This window comes from Juglans microcarpa x Juglans regia, chromosome 6D, assembly GCF_004785595.1.
Source record: "Juglans microcarpa x Juglans regia isolate MS1-56 chromosome 6D, Jm3101_v1.0, whole genome shotgun sequence".
In the NCBI taxonomy this organism is placed as follows: domain Eukaryota; kingdom Viridiplantae; phylum Streptophyta; class Magnoliopsida; order Fagales; family Juglandaceae; genus Juglans; species Juglans microcarpa x Juglans regia.
Genome location: NC_054604.1, coordinates 31,937,560 through 31,958,500, shown reverse-complemented (window position 1 = coordinate 31,958,500; position 20,941 = coordinate 31,937,560). Strand labels below are relative to the sequence as shown.

Genomic DNA, 20,941 nt, shown 5'->3' with positions numbered 1-20,941 from the left:
TGTTTGATTTTTTTTTTTTGTGGATTTGCATGTTGTGAGTTCTCTGAGTTTGGGTTTTCTCTCTTCGCGTTTGTTATTTGCAGCGTTGTGTTTGTCTTTGTTGACTTTTTTCCTGTAGATTTGCATGTTGTGAGTTATTTTCCATTCTTTGTTTTTGTTATTCAAATGTTTTTGAAAAAATATATTTTTTCTGTTTGATGAGGCTTTTTCCCTATAGATTTGCATGTTGTGTGTCGAAGGTTTTTTTTGGTTGTGTAGTTAAATGGAAGTCAGTTTATGTTTTGTTATTTGCTTGCCTTTTGTATTTTATTTGCTTGCATGTTGTGATTTTTGTGGCTTTTTCTGCACTGCATGTGTGTTATTAATTTTTTATTTGCTTTCCTTTTGTATGTTATTTGCTTGCACGTATTGATTTTCTGGCTTTTTCTACACTACATGTAAATTTCTTGGGCTATTTAGTTTAAGGATTGTGTTTGTAAATGTTTTTCATTTATGTATAAATCTTTTGTGATTTTTTGTTATAATTTTATAACTACATTTATAAAATTAATATATAGTATGGAACTGATTTTAATAAATTGATTTCCTGTATATAACTATTTTATATTATTTTTGTTTTATTAAATTGTTGTCTTTTTCATTTGATGTTATGATGGCTAACTGGTTTTGACCTTTATTTTAGGTTGGTATCTCCTTTTTTACAACATTTTGTAATTTGTTTGCATTATTTTATTATTTTTTATTGTGAATATATTCATTTTTTCCTTGTAGATTTGCATGTTTTGCGTTGGAGGTTTTTTTTGGTTGTATAGTTAGATGGATGTCAATTTATGTTTGGTTATTTGCTTTCATTTTCTATGTTATTTGCTTGCATGTTGTGGTTTTTGTGGCTTTTTCTGCACTGCATGTGTGTTATTAATTTTTTATTTGCTTTCTTTTTGTATGTTATTTGCTTGCATGTTGTGGTTTTTCAGGCTTTTTCTACACTGCATGTGCGTTATTAATTTTCTACACTGCATGTAAATTTCTTGGACTATTTAGTTTGAGGATTGTGTTTGTAAATTTTTTTCATTTCTGTATAAATCTTTAGTGATTTTTTGTAATAATTTTATAACTGCATTTATAAAATTAATATATAGTATGAAACTAATTTTAATAAATGGATTTCCGGTATATAACTGTTTTATATTATTTTTGTTTTATTAAATTGTTGTCTTTTTCATTTGATGTCGTGATGACTAATTGGTTTTGTCCTTTCGACTAACTGGTTTTGGCCTTTATTTCAGGTTGGTATCCCCTATTTTACAACATTTTGTGATTTGTTTGCATTATTTTATTATTTTTTTTTTTTTGTGAATATATTCATTGTGAGACATTAACTTTTTGTTTAATTTTTTGTAGAGGGTTTCTAACAATAGTATTCACATTGGAGTTTTACTTTAAGGTTTGTTTTTCTCAACTATTTCGTTATAACATATGATTATTAATTTATCTATACTATATATAATAAGTGTGGATAGCCATGAACAATGATTTTTGTCGTCCATGTAGCTTCCCATTTTTGTGTGTGTTTTCTCCTTATGTTTTAGCCTTTTTGTCCATTTAACTGGGGGTATTTTGGTCTTTCGGGGTATTTTAGTCTTTTTTCATTTTCCTTTCCCAAGATACATGCCTTGGTTTTAATTTAAAACCGTCTCTCTCTGCCTTTATTCTTCGGTTTTAACTCTCTTTCTTTTTGCATTTTCCTTCCATGCATTTTTTTAAGTTCTGCTTCATTTATTTTTTAATTCAGCTGTTCATACTTTTTTTTTTCCCTTTTTGAATTTATGCACTTGATTGTTTAGTTCTTTGAAGGAATTTGGGTTGTGTGTGTTGTAGATTTGGATATTATGGGTTTATGTGTTTAGTTTTTTGTTTCATGCATTTTTTAACTTCTTCATTTTTGAAGGATTTACAAAGGATGGGAATAAACAATAGAAAAAGCCATTGTTGGATGCTAACATGTACTATAAATATATTTTTCTATAGTAACTATAGAAAATATAACTGTTAACTATGGACCAAAAAAGACATATTCTATATTTTTATTTGTTAATAAAAATACTTTTATAAATTATGATTCTATTGTTGGTTTTTGTTTCTCTTTGAATTTTATGTTCTTGATTGGTTTAATTCTTTGAATGAATTTCTTTTCAACTTTGATTCATTTTGATTCATTTTGTTTTGTGGAGTTTGAGTTGATTGAAGTTATTTTTTTCAGGTACAATGTAGTGTTGTGTTTTTCTGTTTATATAGGGATAGTTTACTTTTTTAAAGGGGTTGTAGGTTTTGCTTTAACGGGACCCCATCGATGTGGCAGGGCAATCCTCACTTGGATGGCCATATTGCAGTCTGTGGTACTTTTCGTTGAAGGCAATATGGGTTTGGGTGCAGTTTTGCAGCCATTTAATGCGAATGGTTCATTGTAACTACATAATACTTTTATTTAGTATTATTGTGATTTGGATTCTATTTGCCGTGTTTGAAGATTTGATTTGAATTGGTTTTTGTGGTGGTTTTTTTTTTTTTTTTTTTTGGATGGCATTTTTTATGTTGCTTTAAGACTTGCATTTTTTTTTTTTTTGTTATTTTCCAATTGTCAATGATGCACTTCGTTCTTCTGGAAAAAGGTAAATAAATTTTTGTTCGGTCGTCTCATGTTTGTGGTGTTATTTTTTTTGGTAGAAGTTTTGATGAAAGATATGATTTTTTATTTTTACTTTAAAAGACTGTGTTCTTTTATTATTTAATGGGTAGTATTTGTTTGTCTATGAAAGAAATATATGGATTCTTTTCGTTTGCTATACCATGAAAGATAATTTCACTTTGGTTTTTTAAGATTTAAAGCTGTTTTTTTTAAGGCCGATTTAAGTGAGTGTTTTGATGCACTTCACTTGTTACAATCAGCTGTGATGATAGCGTCATGTCTGAGACACGATAATTTTTTTTTATTTCATTATTCATTATTATTATATTGGTTATGTGATGTCGTTTTTTTTCCTGTTTGTATATTTTTTCATTTGTGTATTTTTTTGTTGCAATGTTGGGTCTTTTTTTTCCTGTGATTTTTTGTTGTCTTTGTTTTTGAAGTTTTTTTATTTGTTGTGTCATTTGTAGTTGTTCTGTTTTTTCATCTCTTATGCTGCTGTGTTTTTTGAGTTATATTTATAAATTTGTAAGAAAATATAATTTTTTTTATAATGCAATTATGTTATTTTTATTTCTATCTATATATATTTTATATATTTATAAAATGATCATATATATTTTGTCACCAGTGGGCAAACATCCCTTGGACGTTTCATCACTACTAGTGATAATATAAATATAAATATGATAATGATATGCTACCTTCCATGAAGACTGTCCACCCTACACGCACTTTGGCGCGTGTACGTGTCTTTTACGCTATAAATATTAGTGTTCATGCATATGCATGTAAAAATTCAAAACAGAGTAAATAGTCAGTCTCGACCTATCATGATGATTCGAACATCGATAAGGTAATATTTGATATCTTTGCATTCATCCATGATAATAGTTAATAAATAAGTGAATAAAATATAAATAGAGAGACACAAAAATTTACATGGTTCGGCATGAAGCCTACATCCACAGATTGTTTGGGGGCAAATCCACTGTAATAAGCGATTTTAAGATTACTCATTATCTCACATATATCTCAAAACAATAAAGGAATTTGAACTTTCAAGAGGTTGAAAATGATGCCTCATTTGAGAGAAGATCATTTGGAGTTATGCACAAGGTGGAGGCCGTGCTTAGAGAAGTGTAGAGAGAGTCTTTTTTATTTATAGATATCTCCTCCTTTTATAGAGATCTATTTCCTTCCTTAGAAAGATTGAGTCTTGTTTGCCTTATGAAACATTTTTCTTTTAAGAATCTGAGTCAGCTTCTCTTATATCTTCTTGGCTTTATCTCTAAGCTAGATTTTTGGGTATTGATTTTATCCCCAATAGTATGTCCTCGATTCTTAAGGTCAATTTGCTCAACAAGAAGGTCTTGAGTATCTTTAAATCAAGGCATGATAGAGATAGTCAATAGAAAAAATAAATAGTGGAAGTTTGTCCCTAGTTTCCGGCTGCGGTGTAATGCAAGGGAGATCTTCGTGTGTGATCCTCAAGGAGGATCAATGAAATTTGTATTAACGGCCATCAAGGATGGGCCTCCGCAAAGTTTGCTTGCATGAACGTTTGCCTGACAATCGAATGTTCAGATGGTTGCATGCAACTATCTTTCATTAGCAAATACTGCATAATTCCGTTGATAGTGACGTTTTTGTTTTTTTATGGCGTTAGCGGATTTTTTTCCCATTGAGATTATTTTCTATTGATATTGATGTTAGAGCTTATTTGCTATAACCGATGTTAAATGGTTAGGGAGCCCCTTGACTCATTGTCGAAGATAACCTATGCGATGAAGTTGTGGAGCATGAAGGCTCGTTCTCGAAAATAACCCACTGGCGGGAATTGTGGCACAAGTAAGAGGGCACTTGGCTTTGTGGGAGAGGGTCGAACCGGTCAAGAGACTTTCATCGCCAGTTGTTCGCCATGCGAGTTGAGGTACTCAGCTTTGTTGCCAAGGGTCGAAGTAGTCAAGAGACTATCATTATCCGTTGTTCGCCATGCGAGTCGAGGGATTCGACTATGTGGAGGAGGGTCAAAAAATTCAAAGGACTGTAGGCGCCCGTTGTTTGTTGTACGAGTTGATGGACTCAATTTTTTGGGCAAGGGTTGAATTAATGAAGGGATTGTCAACCCCCATTGTTCACTGTGTGATTCGAGGGATTCGACTTCACGGGTGAGGGTCGAAACAATCAAGGGACTGTCATCGCCAGTTGTTCACCATGTGAGTCGAGGTACTCGACTTTGTTGGCAAGGGTTGAAGCAATCAAGGGACTGTCATCGCCTATTATTTGTCGTGCGATTCAAAGGATTCGACTTCATGGGCGAGGGTTGAAATAGTCAAAGGACTGTCATTGCCCATTCTTCGTTGCCAGACCAAGGACTTAGAATTGTGGGCGAGGGTTGAAATAGTCAAGGGACTATCACAGTTCGTTGTTCGCCACAAGTCAAGGGACTTGGCTTTAGGGGCGAAATCCACTGTAATAAGCGATTTTATAATCTATCATGGCCACAAATATCTCAGTACAATGGAGGAACTTAGGATTTCAGAAGGTTAAAGATGATGTCTCATGTTAACGTCATATTTTGCATGCCTTTAGGCCAGGTTCCAGTAGCTCAGGTCTTCCGAACAGTGCATTGCTTAGTGAGGTATTCTTTCCCTAGCAGTGGTCTGGTGCGGTTGTACGGTGTCAGTGCATTCATTCATGGCTGTGAACAGTATTTAAATGCAGAGAAAATAAAAAGAGATGAACACACAGATTTATGTGGTTCGGCGCTAGGCCTACGTCCACGAGGGTTGGGGAGGGGAGATTCCACTGTAATATATTTTTTTACAGTCTCCCATAGCCTCTCATTTCTTACTATGCAATGAGAGCTGTAGATCTATTTGCTAGAGAAGAGGTTATCTCTGGAGCTCTCAGGTTGAAGAAGAAGTTTTAGAAGAACCGAAGAGTTAGAAGAAGTCCAAACCAAAAAGAAGTCACTGAAACCAAGGCACCCTACCCCTTTTATCTCACCCTCTTCAAGCGTGCACCTTGGTAGTGGTGAGAGATGTCTGCTTTACTTGTCTGACCAACTCTCCATTTCTCTCTTTCTCCTGACACGTCCATGCCTCCTGACACCCTCACCCCCTAGTCCATTCTTGACCCCTCTCATTCTCTCATATTTTGTCTTCTAGTGATGACCCTCTTGATGGGCTAGACCTTGAAAACTATTTTGAGCCTAGTGTATTTTACTCCTTCATAGTTGTCTGCGATTCTTAAAGGCAGTTTGTGACCTTGAGAATCTTTGAAAGGTAAAATATGTAATTGAATTGATCCGCCTCCGTCTGTAGAGAAATAAATTTCGGGAACTGGCCCTGGTAACTCGTTCTTCTTGCGTTAAACAGTAAAAATTTCCAACGCAGGATTAAGCGGGAGATGGGCTCAATCGCATAAGATGCGCAAGGCACGTGCACACCCTGTAGAGGTAAGCCATATGTCAGCTTGACCGCACAGAGCGCTAGCGCGAAGCCCGTCCTAACTAGGAAAGCAGACAATAGGCTTGACCGCATGGAGTGCGAGCGCGAAGCCCTTGGCGAGGTAAGCAGGAGGTAGGCTCTACCGCATGGAGTGCGTACGAAAGTTGGTCTGTTATGCCTAGGTAAGCGAGAGGTAGGCGTGACCACACAGAGTGCTAGCGCGAAGCCCGTCCTGGTGAGGTAAGCTGGAGGTTGGCGAGCTCGCACAGAACGCTAGCGCAAAGCTTGTCCTGGCTAGGTAAGTGGGAGGTAGGCTCGACTGTCTGCAGTGTGAGCACGAACCCAATCTCGACGACATAAGCGGGAGATAAACTTGATCGCACAGAGCATGAATGAATGTTGCCGAGCAGTCAAGTGACTTGCCCTCCTATTCGGACACCTGAGAGGCCCGACGGTCCTTGACCTTTCCCACATGTTGACTTTTATAAAAAAAAATGGTAGATGGTCAAGCAGTTCATGAGACTAGACTTGACCTAATTTTTTTTGAAGGGCATATGTTCTTCGAGCATCCTTGTTTTCGATGACGTTGGTGAATTTTTCTTTTTCAATGTGAATTGTGGTTAGTGTTAGAGTCTGTTTGTTGTAACCCGTGTGAAGCTGTTAGGGAGCCCGTCGACCCTCTTGGTCTATTTTAGGCTATTGTGGAGCTCGGAGGCTTGTTAACTTTGAAGGCTCGTATCCGAAGGTAACTCGCTGGCAACAGTTGTGGCTCGAGCGTGAACGCCCCGCTTCTGCTGGTGAATATGCTTTCTCAAAAGTAATGTTGGGTAGTTGGAAGACTGGACCTGTACTTCACTGTGATGTAGTCTGGGCCGCCTTAAGGCTGCACCTTCCTGTTGACCCCCACGGGAAGGTAAGCAAAAGATGTCCGACCACGCTATGTTGTCTTAAAAGTGATGTCGGGCAGTCAGAAGACTAGACCTGCACTTTGCTTTAAGGCAGGCTAGGCCGCCTTAAGGCTGGACCCGCCTATTGACCATCACATGAAGGTAAGTAAAATATGCTACAAAAGTCAAACCTGTTAGCGCAAATATTTTCCAATCACGAGTGTGAAATTCACAAACCTGAGCTGTCTTATTGGGGTGTGGTGAAGGTCTAAGGCGCTATCCGTTTGGCATTCTGTTGCTGAAGATGACGTTCCTTTGCTAGAGATTCCATTGGTGGAGATTTCGTTGATGAAGATTCTGTTGGTGGAGATTTCGTTGATGGAGATTTCGTTGGTGGAGATTCCACTAGAGATTTCGTCTTTGGGTAGCCAAAGGCTGACCCCCACTCATCTGCGAGAGGCATAGAGTAGTCTTAGGCATTACACTCTTCCCTTTCGCCTCGGGTGGAGGTAAGTTGCTGATGGCGATTTCACTGATGTAGAGTCCGTTGGTGGAGATTCTGTCTTTGAGTGGCCCAAAGCCGACCCGCACTCCTCCGCGAGAGGGATAGGGTGACATTTTAGCTCTATCTTTACCTTTTTGCCTCGCAGAGAGGTAAATTGCTGGTTGAGATTTCGCTGATGGAGATTCTATTGGTGATGTCTACGTCTTTCTCTTCGTTATTCTAGCGGTCCATAGACTCGTTCCACTCTCCATCGAGAAGAGGTCGGAAATCCTCATACCAAAGCGCTTCTTTCTCTCCCCGGGAGGTAATTCGGACAATGATGTGGCTGGTCTCCTCATTTGCCGCGGTGAGGGTCAAGGTAAATATTCAGGTAGCCTCGTGGCTGAACCCGCTCTCCTCCACGAGGGGAACAAGATGGCCTTTTGCTCAGTCCATCCCTTTGCTCCCCACGGGGGGTAGGTTTTTTGGGCAGTCTACTCTGAACCCACTCCTGCCCTTTGACATAGCAGGAAAAGGCAAATTTGGGCCAGGTTAGTGCTGATCCCACACTTCTTCGTAGCAGGGGCCGAGATAAGTTATTCGGACAGCTGTGTAGTTGATCACGCATTCCACTGCATGCGGATAAGGTAACCTTTAGGCCTACCTTTTCCCATGGTATCCGACAAGAAGGTAAGTTGTTCAGGCAATTTGTTATTGAACCCACTCCTACCCATGGACACTTACGAGGGAGGTAAGAACTTTTCTTCGGGTAGCTAAGTACTGACTCGCACTACATCACGGGAGGAATAAGGCAACATTTAGGCGCCATTGTTAACAATCACACATACGGTGCTACTGTTAACGTCGTGTTTCGCATGTCTTTGGGCCAGGTTGCAATAGCTCAAGTCTTCCGAACAGTGCATCGCTCAGTGAGGTACAGAGCCCTCGGCAGTGGTCCGGTGCGGTTGAACAGTGTTGATGCGTACATTCATGGCAATGAACAATATTTAAATGCAGAGAAAATAAGAGGAGATGAACACAAAAATTTACGTGGTTCGACGCTAGGCCTATGTCCACAGGGGATTAGGGCAAGGGAGATTCCACTATAATATACTTTTTTACAGTAAAATAAGTTGTTGAAACTGTAGGCACCCTACTCCTTTTATTTGACGCTCTTCATGCGTGCACCTCGGCAGTGGTGAAAGATGTCTACTTTACGTGTGTGACCCCCTCTTCGTTTCCCACTTTCTCCTGACATCTCTATGCCTCCTGACACCCTCACCTCCTAGTCACTTCTTGTCCCATCTTCTTCTCTCATATTTTATCTTCCAGTGATAACCCTTTCAATGGGCTGGGCCATGAAAACTATTTTGGGCCTCGTGCATTTTACCTTTTCACACCTTACTTGAGAGATAATTCTTTAGAGTCACTATGCATGATGGAGACCGTGCGTAGAGAACTCGTAAAGAGATTCTATTTGATTTGTAGTGATCTCTTTTTATAGATATCTATTTCCTTCCTTAGAGTGATTGAATCTTACTTATCTTATGAAGTGATTTTATTTTAAGAGTCTGAGTCAACTTGCCTTATGTCTTATTGACTTTATTCTTAGACTAGATTCTTAGCTATTGATTTTATCCCCAACAATTACCATTAGTTATGGGCCATTTGCCACAATCAAATGTCACCCTAGGATTGTATATAGGGTGACTTTTGAAGGGAGTGTGTGAGGCTTACATATCTTAAAATTTTATCTAGCATCACTCTTTACAAATCATATTTACGACCTTGTCAGCAGTTGGTTAAAATCTTTTAGAGAAATTATATTTTTCATTATAGGTTTATTACCTGATTCGTAATATTGTATATCCTATGTGACTTTTTATTTTAATTGTTTGCTTTAAAAATTACTTAAATTGAGTTGCATCAATTAGTATGGTTAGAAACTACACTTTCAACCATTTTTGTTAAGGGTGTGCATCCTGATCAATTTTTTTATTTTTTTTTATTTTTTTTCTGTCTGGTTCAGAACCTGAAAATCCAAGTGAATCTGAATGATTATTCCCCTGGATTGGGCCCAAGTGAGTATAATAGTTTTCTATCCGCTCGGATCTAGTTATTTAACCAATTATCCATAACCAGATTTTTTTTTTTAAACATAGAATTTTTGTTTCAAAATGACTTCATTTTTGTACAAGCAAAATGAGTAAAAAAACTAGAGTTAAAAAAAAAAGTAGAGTCACTACTGGATACCTGCCTGAGTTGTAAGTAGTTTTATCCAGACAAGTATTCACCTGGTTTTTAAAATCTTGGTATGAATCTGGATATTTTCAAATTATCCGGATCCGTATTCAATGCACACCCCTCATTTTTTATAGCAATTTTTCTAAATGTCCACTACCATCACACATGGTAAAGGACCTCCAGTATTGTCATATTGATGATGATAAGCTAAACTTGTCTATTTAGTCCTGTCCAAGGAGTGAGTGAAATGTGAAGGATAACTTAGGTCCTGTTTGGTTGTTGAGTTGATTTCATATAATCTCATCCTATCTCATCTCATCTTAACATTAAACAATACTTAAATACAAATACTTAACACCTATAGGTGTGGGGTGTAAAAGTAAATAATGACTGATATATACAATTATTTTTTTCTCTAGATATATAGGCTAGCGTTCAATAGTTTCTTCGAAGTCCTTTTCAAAATCCAAGAGAATGATGTCCAGATGAGATTTTACATAAGACAAAAAAATTTAAAAATAGTAATAAAATTATTTAAGTAAAGATATTTAAATAATGTTATATATAATTATGAAATGTGCAAGTGCCATACAGTCACTTTAAAAAGAGTAGAGTTTATTTTTTAAAAATTAATTTTTTTTATATATATCTTATATTTATTATTTTTTTAAATAATTGTACGATACTTTTGTACTCATAATTATAAATATCATTTTCCCTCTAATAATAGTTGATAAGAGATAGGGTGATAGACCAACGCAATGAAAAGAAAACTCAAGTCGAGGTTTGTATGATCGATGGTGGTCATGACGGCTAGTTACATTTGTCAAAAGCTTATGTCCTGATGGTGACATCCAAATCTTTAAAATTAAAATCTTGGATTGGATCCTTCCTCTAATGTTAACCAAAAAAATAAAAGAAAAAGAGAGAGAAGGGTCAAACTAGCTTCATTTACTTTTTAGTTCCACGTGCAGTTTTAATATCAAACCATTTAAAAAATTATATTTTTTGTTACGAAAATATACATACATTACTTTTCATAATATATTATATAATAATATTTTAAAATAAATATTAATTTAGTAAAATACTTTATAAAATAAATATCATTTTATAAAAACAATGGCAACAAGAAATATCATTTGTGCCGAGATCCGCTCAGATCTTTAGAGAAATGAAAACAACGGCAACAAGAAATGTGAAAAGTAAGTTCAAAATAATTTAAGTGTGTAAACTAGCAAATTTGAGCCAAAACTTTGTAAATCTAGACTAGAATGTCTAGAATCTGTAATGTTTATAAAGATTAAAAAAAAAATCCCAACAATACATCTAAAAAATAAATACATAACTTCATAAGAGAAATATTTTCAGATGATTTCATAAACAAGAAATAAACATCGATCGAGAAGTGAAAAAAATAAAAACCGTAAATCTAAACAAGATTTCTTTGAGTGTATGGAGGTTTCTTCGGATCTTTATGGAAATAAGAACAATAGAAAGAGAAATGAACATCAACTGAAGAAGGTAAAGATGTAAATAAACGTGAGAGAAACATATTAAAGAAACAAGAAATACCAAAGCATTACATATCAGATGCAAGCAGAATTTTTTTCTCCATATTTGAAAAATGTCAGATTCGCGAGCATTGAAAGTATAGTGCGGAGAAATAGAATACACAGAGAGATTTGTGCTTTGTTGTTGAGAACAAAGTGAAAGAAGAGAGGCGATGCAGACGTGAAGGAAGAAATGAGAGGAGTGGAAGAGACAATCGGAGAGAGAGACCGACATAGAGCAAAGAAAGCTCTACAAGCAAGAGAAATGAGGCGCTGTGATTATAGCGCCTTATTTATAGTGCCTTATTTGTAGTGCCCACTGAATTTATGGTTTCCTTTTCCTTAAAACGGCATCCTTTTTACTCCTAATTTTTTTCTCACTTATAAACAGAGGCCAGGTTGAAAAGTATTGAAAAACAATATATGAAGGAAAAAAAATAAGATATTACACAACTTTTCTTTACAATCTCACAAATTTTATTCCTATTATATAATTATTTTTGTTTATAACAGTTAAATAGTCATTTATTATAATAGAATTTGAATAAAAAAAATATTAGTAAGTTATATTCTAACATGTTAGTGTAGCTTTATTTAACAAACAACAATATATTATTGAAATGATTACGTGATCTTATATAATATATTTATTTACAACAGACGTTTTGGTTTTGTCATTTTGTGCTTGTCTTCCTATTCGTTATTTGGCTCTATTTTTACTGATATTTTATTTGCTCCTATCTCCAGGTATGTTTTATTATTATCCATACAAATAGATGGTGTTGTTTATATTTTATAATATTTAATGCATTTATTTCTACAATGCATGTTGCAAATATATGGAATTGTGATTATTAATTAGAATTGCTCAATATTTGTTGTATGTGTATTAAAATTTTTAATTGTAAATAGTTTAATATTATATTAATTAATTTAGTTTTAAGATTAAGCATGTAATTGTAGATGTATTTATAAAATTTTTTATCTTGTAATTATAAGATAGTTCTTGCTTTATATTTGTAATTATGATGATAACACATTAACTTCAATAGTCACTTTTCGATCTGTAATAAAAAATTGTGTAACTATAAATATGTTCATGCAAATTGTTATGTTATAATTATAAATATTCTGCATATAATATATGTGATTATTTTTATGATCAATGAGAAAATCTTAAAATATAGACAAAACTATTTCATTTCATAATTGTATATATTAATCTATTTTTATTATTGCATATTTTTACATTTCATAAGTCTTATTTTTAAAAATATTTTTTATATTTACATAATTGGGCACACATGTAATACACGTGTTTGCCCTTTACTAGTATTATAAAAGAATAAAACAATTATACCTCTCAACTTTGATCGCTAGTTAAATTTTTTTTTATTTAATTATTAAGGAAGTGATTTTAAGTGTATTGATATATATTTTTATTTTTTAAAAATATTAAATGTATTAAAAAAATATATAAAAAAAATTACTGAACGGCATGTCTAACAATAAGAATGAGGTAACATAATAGTCCTACCAATTATAAAATATGTTTTGAAATGTATTCTATGAATTATTACTCTTTTGATATTTCTCGTGCGTTAAAACGGAGGAATGGCTCCTGTTTTAACGTGGACAAGACATGGAATGACTCGACAAGTATGCCATGTTTATTCGGTGCAACACGTTAAAATAAAGATTACTATTACTCTAACCAATGATTTCTATTGTTTATTTTTATCAATATGATTTTTTTATTTAATGATTAAAGAAATACTTTTTAATAAATTTATGAATTTTTTTATTTTTAAAAAATATTTAAATGTATAAAAAAAATACATGTAAAAATAAAAAATAAAAAAAATTCTAAAACCACTAACGGTAGCTCCAGCGGTTGCTGGGAGCGGTGGCCGGAGTGAAACTCATAGCTAAATTGTATGATAACTTACCATTTTCTAATAACAAAACTTAGCCTGGGTCCGGTCTCAGGAGTCCAGATGCTTTTCCTATTTCTATTCTCACAGTCCACGTCACGTCACATCCTATAACCCGATGATCTCAGGAGCAGTCGGCGGCCAAGATTGACTTTGAGTTGATGTGTTTGTCGGGCCAGTTTGCGGGGCGTGTGCGTGTGCGTGCGCGTGCAGTGTGATGAATGAATGATTACAATCTCAACTTGTAATTGGCAACTACAGAGGCGAAAATGCATTAGCTCTCCGTAAAGTTGTGTTTTCAATTTTCCATCTTTCAATTTTTTATATCTATAAAAAATAAAACTAAACTCTACATATTTTATACATTTTAATTTAAAAATTAAAATTCATCCCTATTTAAAAATGTTAAATCTATTTCAATAATACATCAACCGATAAAATACCATTATCCACGATTCAATTCAATGTATCTCAACATATAAACGGAGGCTAACTCTATCTTCACATGATTCATGTTGTAACTTAAGTACAGCGGCTCGTTGCAAACGTTGTAGTGAAGAATTATTTTTTCGTGACAAGCATTTTTGTAGGGTCTGTGTTCAACATGATGTCATTGCTTGGGTTGATTACCAAGGGTCCAAGCTAGTATATAATATAATGTCCAACGAGTTTTTCCTTGTATTTTGCAAAGACGTTAAATGCGGAGGTGGAAAGTTTTTGTATGGATATTAACAGTGGAATTCATTATTCAACCATCCTGTTCTTGATAAAAGATTAGGTCGGTTGATTCTCCGATATATATTGCACATTGTTTTTTACGTGTAATATTTATTTTATTTTTTAATGAAAGATCAATGAGTTCTAAAGCTTATTTTGTTAAGATTTTTCTTGTGACAGAGAATCTGTCAACTTAGTATGTTATTGAGTACAAAATAGACAAACTAAGCGCGAAACTCAATTTTCCCGTTGAAAATGCCAACATTTTTAAACCACTATTGCCATTAATAGCCCCCAACATTTTCAAAAGCTTCTTAAGACAATGAATCCATTGACCTAATCTTTTATGATCACGTACCTGATAGGTAAAACAGATATCGAATCTGTTACTAATCCAGCATTTTGCTTTGCATTTTGTTTGGAAAATGCAAACAATCTTAAAGACATGTGGTTCATCTTATGTAGTTGATAAAAAAAAAAGGTTCGTTTTCACTTAACACTTCTTCTCAGAATATCGATTTCCAAATACAAATTTAAACCAACAGATATATGTTATGTTGCTTTTGAATTCAAGAAATGAAGTTATTTGAACCTGCACTGTTTAACATGGGAAAACACAGGTATGTACGTACGTACAGAACTTGGATTGCAACTTAAGCTGCAGATCGCGAAAGCAGAGACAAAAAAATTGGATTTCGTGGCATGCATGCAAGAATTGCAAGATTTAAATATCCTAATAACTGCATGCAGCTAGCTAGCTATTGGGCGCAGTACGTACGGGCCCTGGAATATTAGCTACCAATGCATATGCAATAATCTCTCATGCACCACGATCACCAGCCATGCAGGCATGCACCATGTGTGTTAGATGCGATTTTGTATTGCATGCACCTGCTGCTTAATTTTGGAGATGAAAAAAAAAGAGTAGTGGATGTTTCTCGATCAGCTTCTGCGATGCATGCATGGCTTTGAGGAAATCGTGAATCTGAATTTCTCCGGCTAGAATATTCAAAATATTAATTTTATTCCACTTTGAAATTGTTGCTTAAAGATTCAAAGGTCAAACTTAAGTCCTAGTCGGAGGAGAAATTTCTTCATATTTATCTGTAAACCCCATATTTAGAAGAAGATACTCCACAATATTATATATATAAATATATACATATGTATGTATGTATGGATGTGCAGTGTGAGTCTGGAATGGAATCTTTACAAATTTGAGTCGCAATTATATATGTATGCATGATTGACCCGTAGAATACCTCAATCGATTTTGAACTAATTTACTCGGGATGATTTCTAATAATTATGGGGCTTTGACTTGATTTGTTGACAGCTGCTGTTTGATAGGCTACGTGGAGCGGTGGAGGCCGTCTTCCTTGCCAGCAAAAATTACGCACTTTAATACTTTATGTAATATTATTTTAAAAGAAAAATTTCTTAATATGTGAACCAATGAAAGCTATTACATTAGACAACGGATATAGAAACAAACTTTTTTATTTTTATATATTTAAAACTTGTTAAAAGAATTATACGGACATACTTACAGAAAAAGAGATTAGACAACAGATAAAGAAACAAATAATTTGGTCTATTTATAACATGTTAAAGAATCAAACATTGAATTAATGATATAGTTCTATTTCCCAGTTTACTTAAAGCCATATTTTCATTTTCGCTGCCTATATCTGTATCATTTCCTATTGCTAGGCCCTGACAGTGTATCGATTGAAAAACTTGTACATTGCTCAAACGAAGTCAAAGGGAGATGGACCATGGAAGCTGCTTTTTTCTAAACGGGAAATTTAGATGGAGAAACTCCATAGTGACACCTCAGCATCCAGCCCCATATCATTCCCCATGGCTTCACCATCTAGGCAAGATGGTGGGGACAGTAGTAGCCCTTCAGCCATGTTCACTAGCAGGCCCCTCATGTTGAACAGTGCCTCTTCGTCCACGTACAACACATTTTCCTGCACAATCTTCGTTTCCTCCTGCACACAGCTCTCAATACTTCCGTAATTCTCTTGGCATTGCTTGATCACTTCTTCTTTCCCTACATCTCCGACGCAGTCCCCGCCGAACTCAACTGGCCGAAAGGCCTCCGCCGCCTCCGCCGCAGCTCTCCTTATCTCCTTCGGGTCCCTAGAACCCGGCAAATGCAACCGCCACGCCGAGTCGGCGAAGTTGAGACACGTCGACCTTCCTCTCAGAGCTAGAGCGGCCACGTCGTGTGCCCGTGCTGCCATCTCCGCGGTGGGGTACGTCCCGAGCCATATCCTCGACGTCTTGTTAGGCTCACGCACCTCGCAGACCCACTTGTTATTATTCCTCTTCCTGACTCCGCGATACACCGGGTGTCGCGTCTCCTTGAAAATCCTCCTGCCAGCTCGTTTCTTGGGCCTGCTTGAGGCAAGTATAACTTCCTCGTCCGAGTGAGCCGTTCTTGGGGCGGAGCTGCCGGCGTCAGACAAGGGAGAACTCTCCGATTTCTCGATATACGCCGGATTAGAGACGAATGGATGGGGGTCTGAGAATTCGCTAAAACTTTGCATCTGAGAGTGAGTGACCGTAAGCAAGCAAGGTGGTAGGTAGCCGCAAAAGTGTTTTGAATTGCTTCTTGGTGGTAGTGATTACGTATATGTCTAGCACTTTAGAGTTAGCAAGGAACGGAGGAGAAGGAGTGCTTTTTTTATATGTTGGTGTGGCAACATTTAGGACACGTGATGTCCAGCTACGACTCGGACGCGGAGTTGGACGAAGTTGGAGCCCACTGACTATCTATCAAAGCGAGCAGACACATTCTAGTTGAAAAATAATAGTTCAGTACTACTTTTCTCGGGCCCACCTTCCTTAGCTTAGTAAGTCAAGTGTGCCGAGCGTGTTCTCAAGCTTCGATGACCTGGCATACTTTACTTACTCAAAATAGCATGCACGTTTATTTTATTCAAGTTTCTTTTTGTGGACATGTCATGTGTGAGTGAGCAAGTCGATTATTTTTTGTTTGTTGCGTTGGAGCAATCCTACGCACGTATCATATTTTTTTAAATTTTTAAATTTTTTAATATTTTTTTAATTTATATTTTTAAATTAATTCAATTCTTCTATTTATTATTTATATATTAAATATTTAATAAAATAAAAAAATAATAAAAATTAAAAAAAATATGATATGTTGAGATTGTATGAATAATAAAAGGTTGTATAGATTTTTTCTTTAAGTTGTTCTGTTAAAAAAACACCCAAAAAGCACAAATTATTAAAAAAAGGCGAGCGATTCATGAAATTGGTTTGGATAAAGCTACTATACCATGCTGCAGGAACATATCATGTTTCATAAAATATTATGCGTGCGTATTAAATATTAGTGGGGCTTACATATATGTTTTGACATGTACGAAACTCACTCTATTTCATATGTGCTGCGACTAGTGTGACGTAATTATAGTAGCATCTCAATTATAATATATATATATATTTTTTTTAAAAAGTCTATTTTTCAAAATAAGTAATAATTTAACTTATTATGAATTCTAGTCCGGTATTATAAGAATTAACTTGTAAAAAAAATTAATAATTTAAATTTTATAAATCAAATCTTATCATTTTAACAATATAAATGGTATGATCTTCATATGACTTGAAATTAAATTAAAAAAAAAAAAAAACTATCTTCTCTTGGTCTCTCGAGCATTAACATTGGATTATGCAAATGTAAATGTAAAATTTACATAATATGACATAATTTTGTATTTGGCTAATGTCACTCAAAACTTATTCCTATATTGGATTATTCATCTATTAGTCAAAATAACAATAAATTATTATAAAGTTAATAATATTTGTTTTCCAATTTTTTTGTTCTATTAATTCTTTTTCTAAATTAAGAGTTACATGGAAATATTAATGTTATATAATATGAGACTTGGACTAGTATACAACCATTCTTGATACAAACATTAATTTGAAAATTAATACAATCGTCCAGTATATGACAATTAATGCTCTTAATGCTACAGGGAAAAAATTACAATTACTGCTATTAATGCAATAGGAAAAAAAAAAGAAAGAAAAGGAAGGACAACGAAACACAAGTGCTGCTAGAGATGAAGAACACGTGGGAAGAAATGAAAAAAAAAAAACAGAGATAGTTCAGTAGAAGCTAAAACTGAGGGAAGAGAGAGAGCTTGCGAGGAAGAAAACATTTTTTATTCCCCTTGGTCATGTTACAGTGACTATTAAATTTGACCCAAAGAACTAATTTACTGAAGCAAAAAGTTATCACTTTTTCCATTTGCTTAATCCAATACAACACATTTTAGGACTCTATTAGCAAAACCCTCCAAATGCATGCATAATCCAATGAGAGTGCCCTTAGAAAGCAAAAATATTATAATAAAGAGCTTTATTACTCATCATCCCCACACAGCACTCTTGTTTAATTTGTTTTTAATTTTTTTAATTTTATTCTTTCTAAACTAATTGAGTCTTTCTACTAATTATCATACACTACATATTTGATAAGAAAAAAAATTAAATTTAAAAATTATATGTATATGTGGTGTGAGAATGATGAGTAGAATCTTTGTACAATAAGTACTTAATTCTTCGCCAATATCAAGAGAAACTAAAAACTGATTTTTTTTTTTTCAAATAGCATCGGTCTATAAAATCTCTCTTTAATTTTCCTTTCGGTCACTTCCATGGGTGGAGAGAGTTTCTGCTTTATTTTCTTTGCACATTAGAATGCAGTGTTATTTCTATAAAGCTTTCATTAATTTTTTTTAACCTTTGGGGTGGGAAGGTTGAATAAATCCCATTTGAACCTCCGATTTGCACAAGCCACACCCCTTGCCCATTTTATTGTCCATTTTTCACTCATTCTATTTCAATTTGCAATGGTCTTTATAAATGAAAAATTTTATGCATCAGCTACTATTTATTACCTCATATACTATGAAAAACACTCACACACCCTATGAAAAATATTTTACACCTTATAGGTGTGGGATGTGACAGTAAATAGTGGCTGATGCATAAAATTTCTCTCTTACAAATATGTTATTGCTTTTTATAAGATCATGAGATTTCATACTCTCACGGTCGAGGAAGGAAATATATATGAAGCTCTTTGACAAGTTCGATCCAGATCTACCTTTATAGAAGGTAAAACAACGTGCTCTTATGGTATTGGATATGATAAATTCTATTCAGTAGCCTTACACCACACACTAGCTGGGGAGAAAAAAAAATAAAAGAGTTTTTCTACTCAGTAGATATGTAGTGTAGGACTGTTGAAAAAGAAAAGTGTTATTTTAATCAGCAGTTGTATGATGTAGAACTGCTAAGTAGAATAACTTAGATAATTGTGTCAACTTCTTTAACTACAACTATTAACATCGTATTTTGCATACCTTTGGGCCAAGCTCCTACAACTTAGATATTTGATAATGAGTCTGCAAAAGATAAGGGAAGTGTAAGTTGGAGAGGGCGGCTTTAGGGCCGGGTAATCTCCGATACCAAAGTCAGTAAATATTCTTGAAAGGTTGTAAATAGGTGAATAAGTCTAGAGTTCAGAGAGCTTTGTAGTACCTGGAATCGGCAATACTGTGGTTTGAAAAAGGTGCAAGATAGTATTTTTCTCCACTAAGTCCATGTCTTCCCTCTTACATTTGCTGTCAAACCTCCTTTAGAGCAGTGCGGCTCTGTGCCGGTTTCATAAATATGGCGTGGTTTCCTGATTCTATCCAAGCCATGTGTGTCGTAGATAACCTGAACAAGCGGGCCTTCAAGCATTGATCACGTTGCTACTGGTCGTGGCGGCCCGCTCCTAGATGGCTTTGCTGGATATTCATGGTGGTCGGTGGTTACCTCCGCCGAATTGGAGGACTTGAGGGTGACATACAGGATCCCCTCAAAGGTAGAGCTCATAGTGCCTTCCCCATTGATGGAGCAGTGGATTCCAAAGGATCCCCTCAGGCATTAATCTCTTGTGGTCTCACGTTTCCATTTTGCTGACCAATGAGTAAAGTTTTGAGTTTTTTTTATTTGGAGCCCGCTCAGATCCCTCCCTTGGAATGGAGGATTTTGGTCTCGTGCTGTGTAATTTGGCATCGCCCTTTGGAGGAGGTCGGATTAGATCTCCCTGACCTCACGGCCCTTGATTTCTTCATTACTCATAACCTAGTGCAAAAGGGCCTGCAAATCTATAGTTTCCAGTCAGTCCAGGAACTGGCCTGAGTAGAGGAGCGACATATGGTGGTGAAGGAATACACCCGCAAATTCTTCTTTTTGTCAGGTGACGGATGGAAGTTCCCGACTGGGCAGACTGTTAAGCACCTATTTTATGTACGCGCCAATTGGGGTACTGTAGATGGTGACTAGATCAGCCGCCCTGAACTGAGCTTTGAGGAGACGTTAAGACATGGGATTGTTAAAGCCTAGGTGATGGTGCATTCGAGCGACATTTCTTCAGAGGCTCTGTTGACAGAGGGCAGTCTTCGTCGGTATTTGGCCCCCCGCTAACCTACCCTCTGATGCAGGTATTCCAACGAACTCGGTTGTTCCATCTGCTCGTAAGGCCTCGCCCGCTTTTGTCGAGTCTAATAATGTCCCCATTCCTCTTTGGGGGCCGTTCGCCTTGGTGCTTTTGATGCCGGCACCTCCAAGAGTGCCTGAAAAGACGGTGCCGTTAGCCGATCCTCCTTGCTTCGTGTCGCCGGCTCAGACAATTGTAGTCGACGATGCCCGTACGATCGAAACTACTCTCCCAGGCAATGCCGAGGTGGAGGAGGCAGACGTTCCAGGCCAGGGAATCGTGGCACCTAGTGTGCCTGATGATGGAGTGGGTGTGGAAGCCGTTGAAGAAGTTCTGGAGGAACTTTAGATGACCGCGTTGCGCGGCCGCACCTATCGTCTCCACAAGGTAGAAGGGAGAATCCGGAAGCTATTTGCAAGGGTAAAATTTGCTTGCCAATT

General features: G+C 35.8%; 1 protein-coding gene across 1 annotated transcript; it reads right to left on the bottom strand.

The window, feature by feature from the left end:
• Positions 1-15,533: 15,533 nt before the first annotated feature.
• On the bottom strand, positions 15,534-16,558 carry LOC121236167 (dehydration-responsive element-binding protein 1E-like). The gene has a single exon (XM_041132696.1). The coding sequence runs from the start codon at positions 16,516-16,518 to the stop codon at positions 15,769-15,771; it is 750 nt and encodes a 249-aa protein (XP_040988630.1). The 5' UTR covers positions 16,519-16,558; the 3' UTR covers positions 15,534-15,768.
• Between the last annotated feature and the right edge of the window lie 4,383 nt (positions 16,559-20,941).

Bases quoted from the DNA above. Each gene is read 5' to 3' on its own strand.
- LOC121236167 (XM_041132696.1), bottom strand. From the start codon at position 16,518: ATGCAAAGTTTTAGCGAATTCTCAGACCCCCATCCATTCGTCTCTAAT.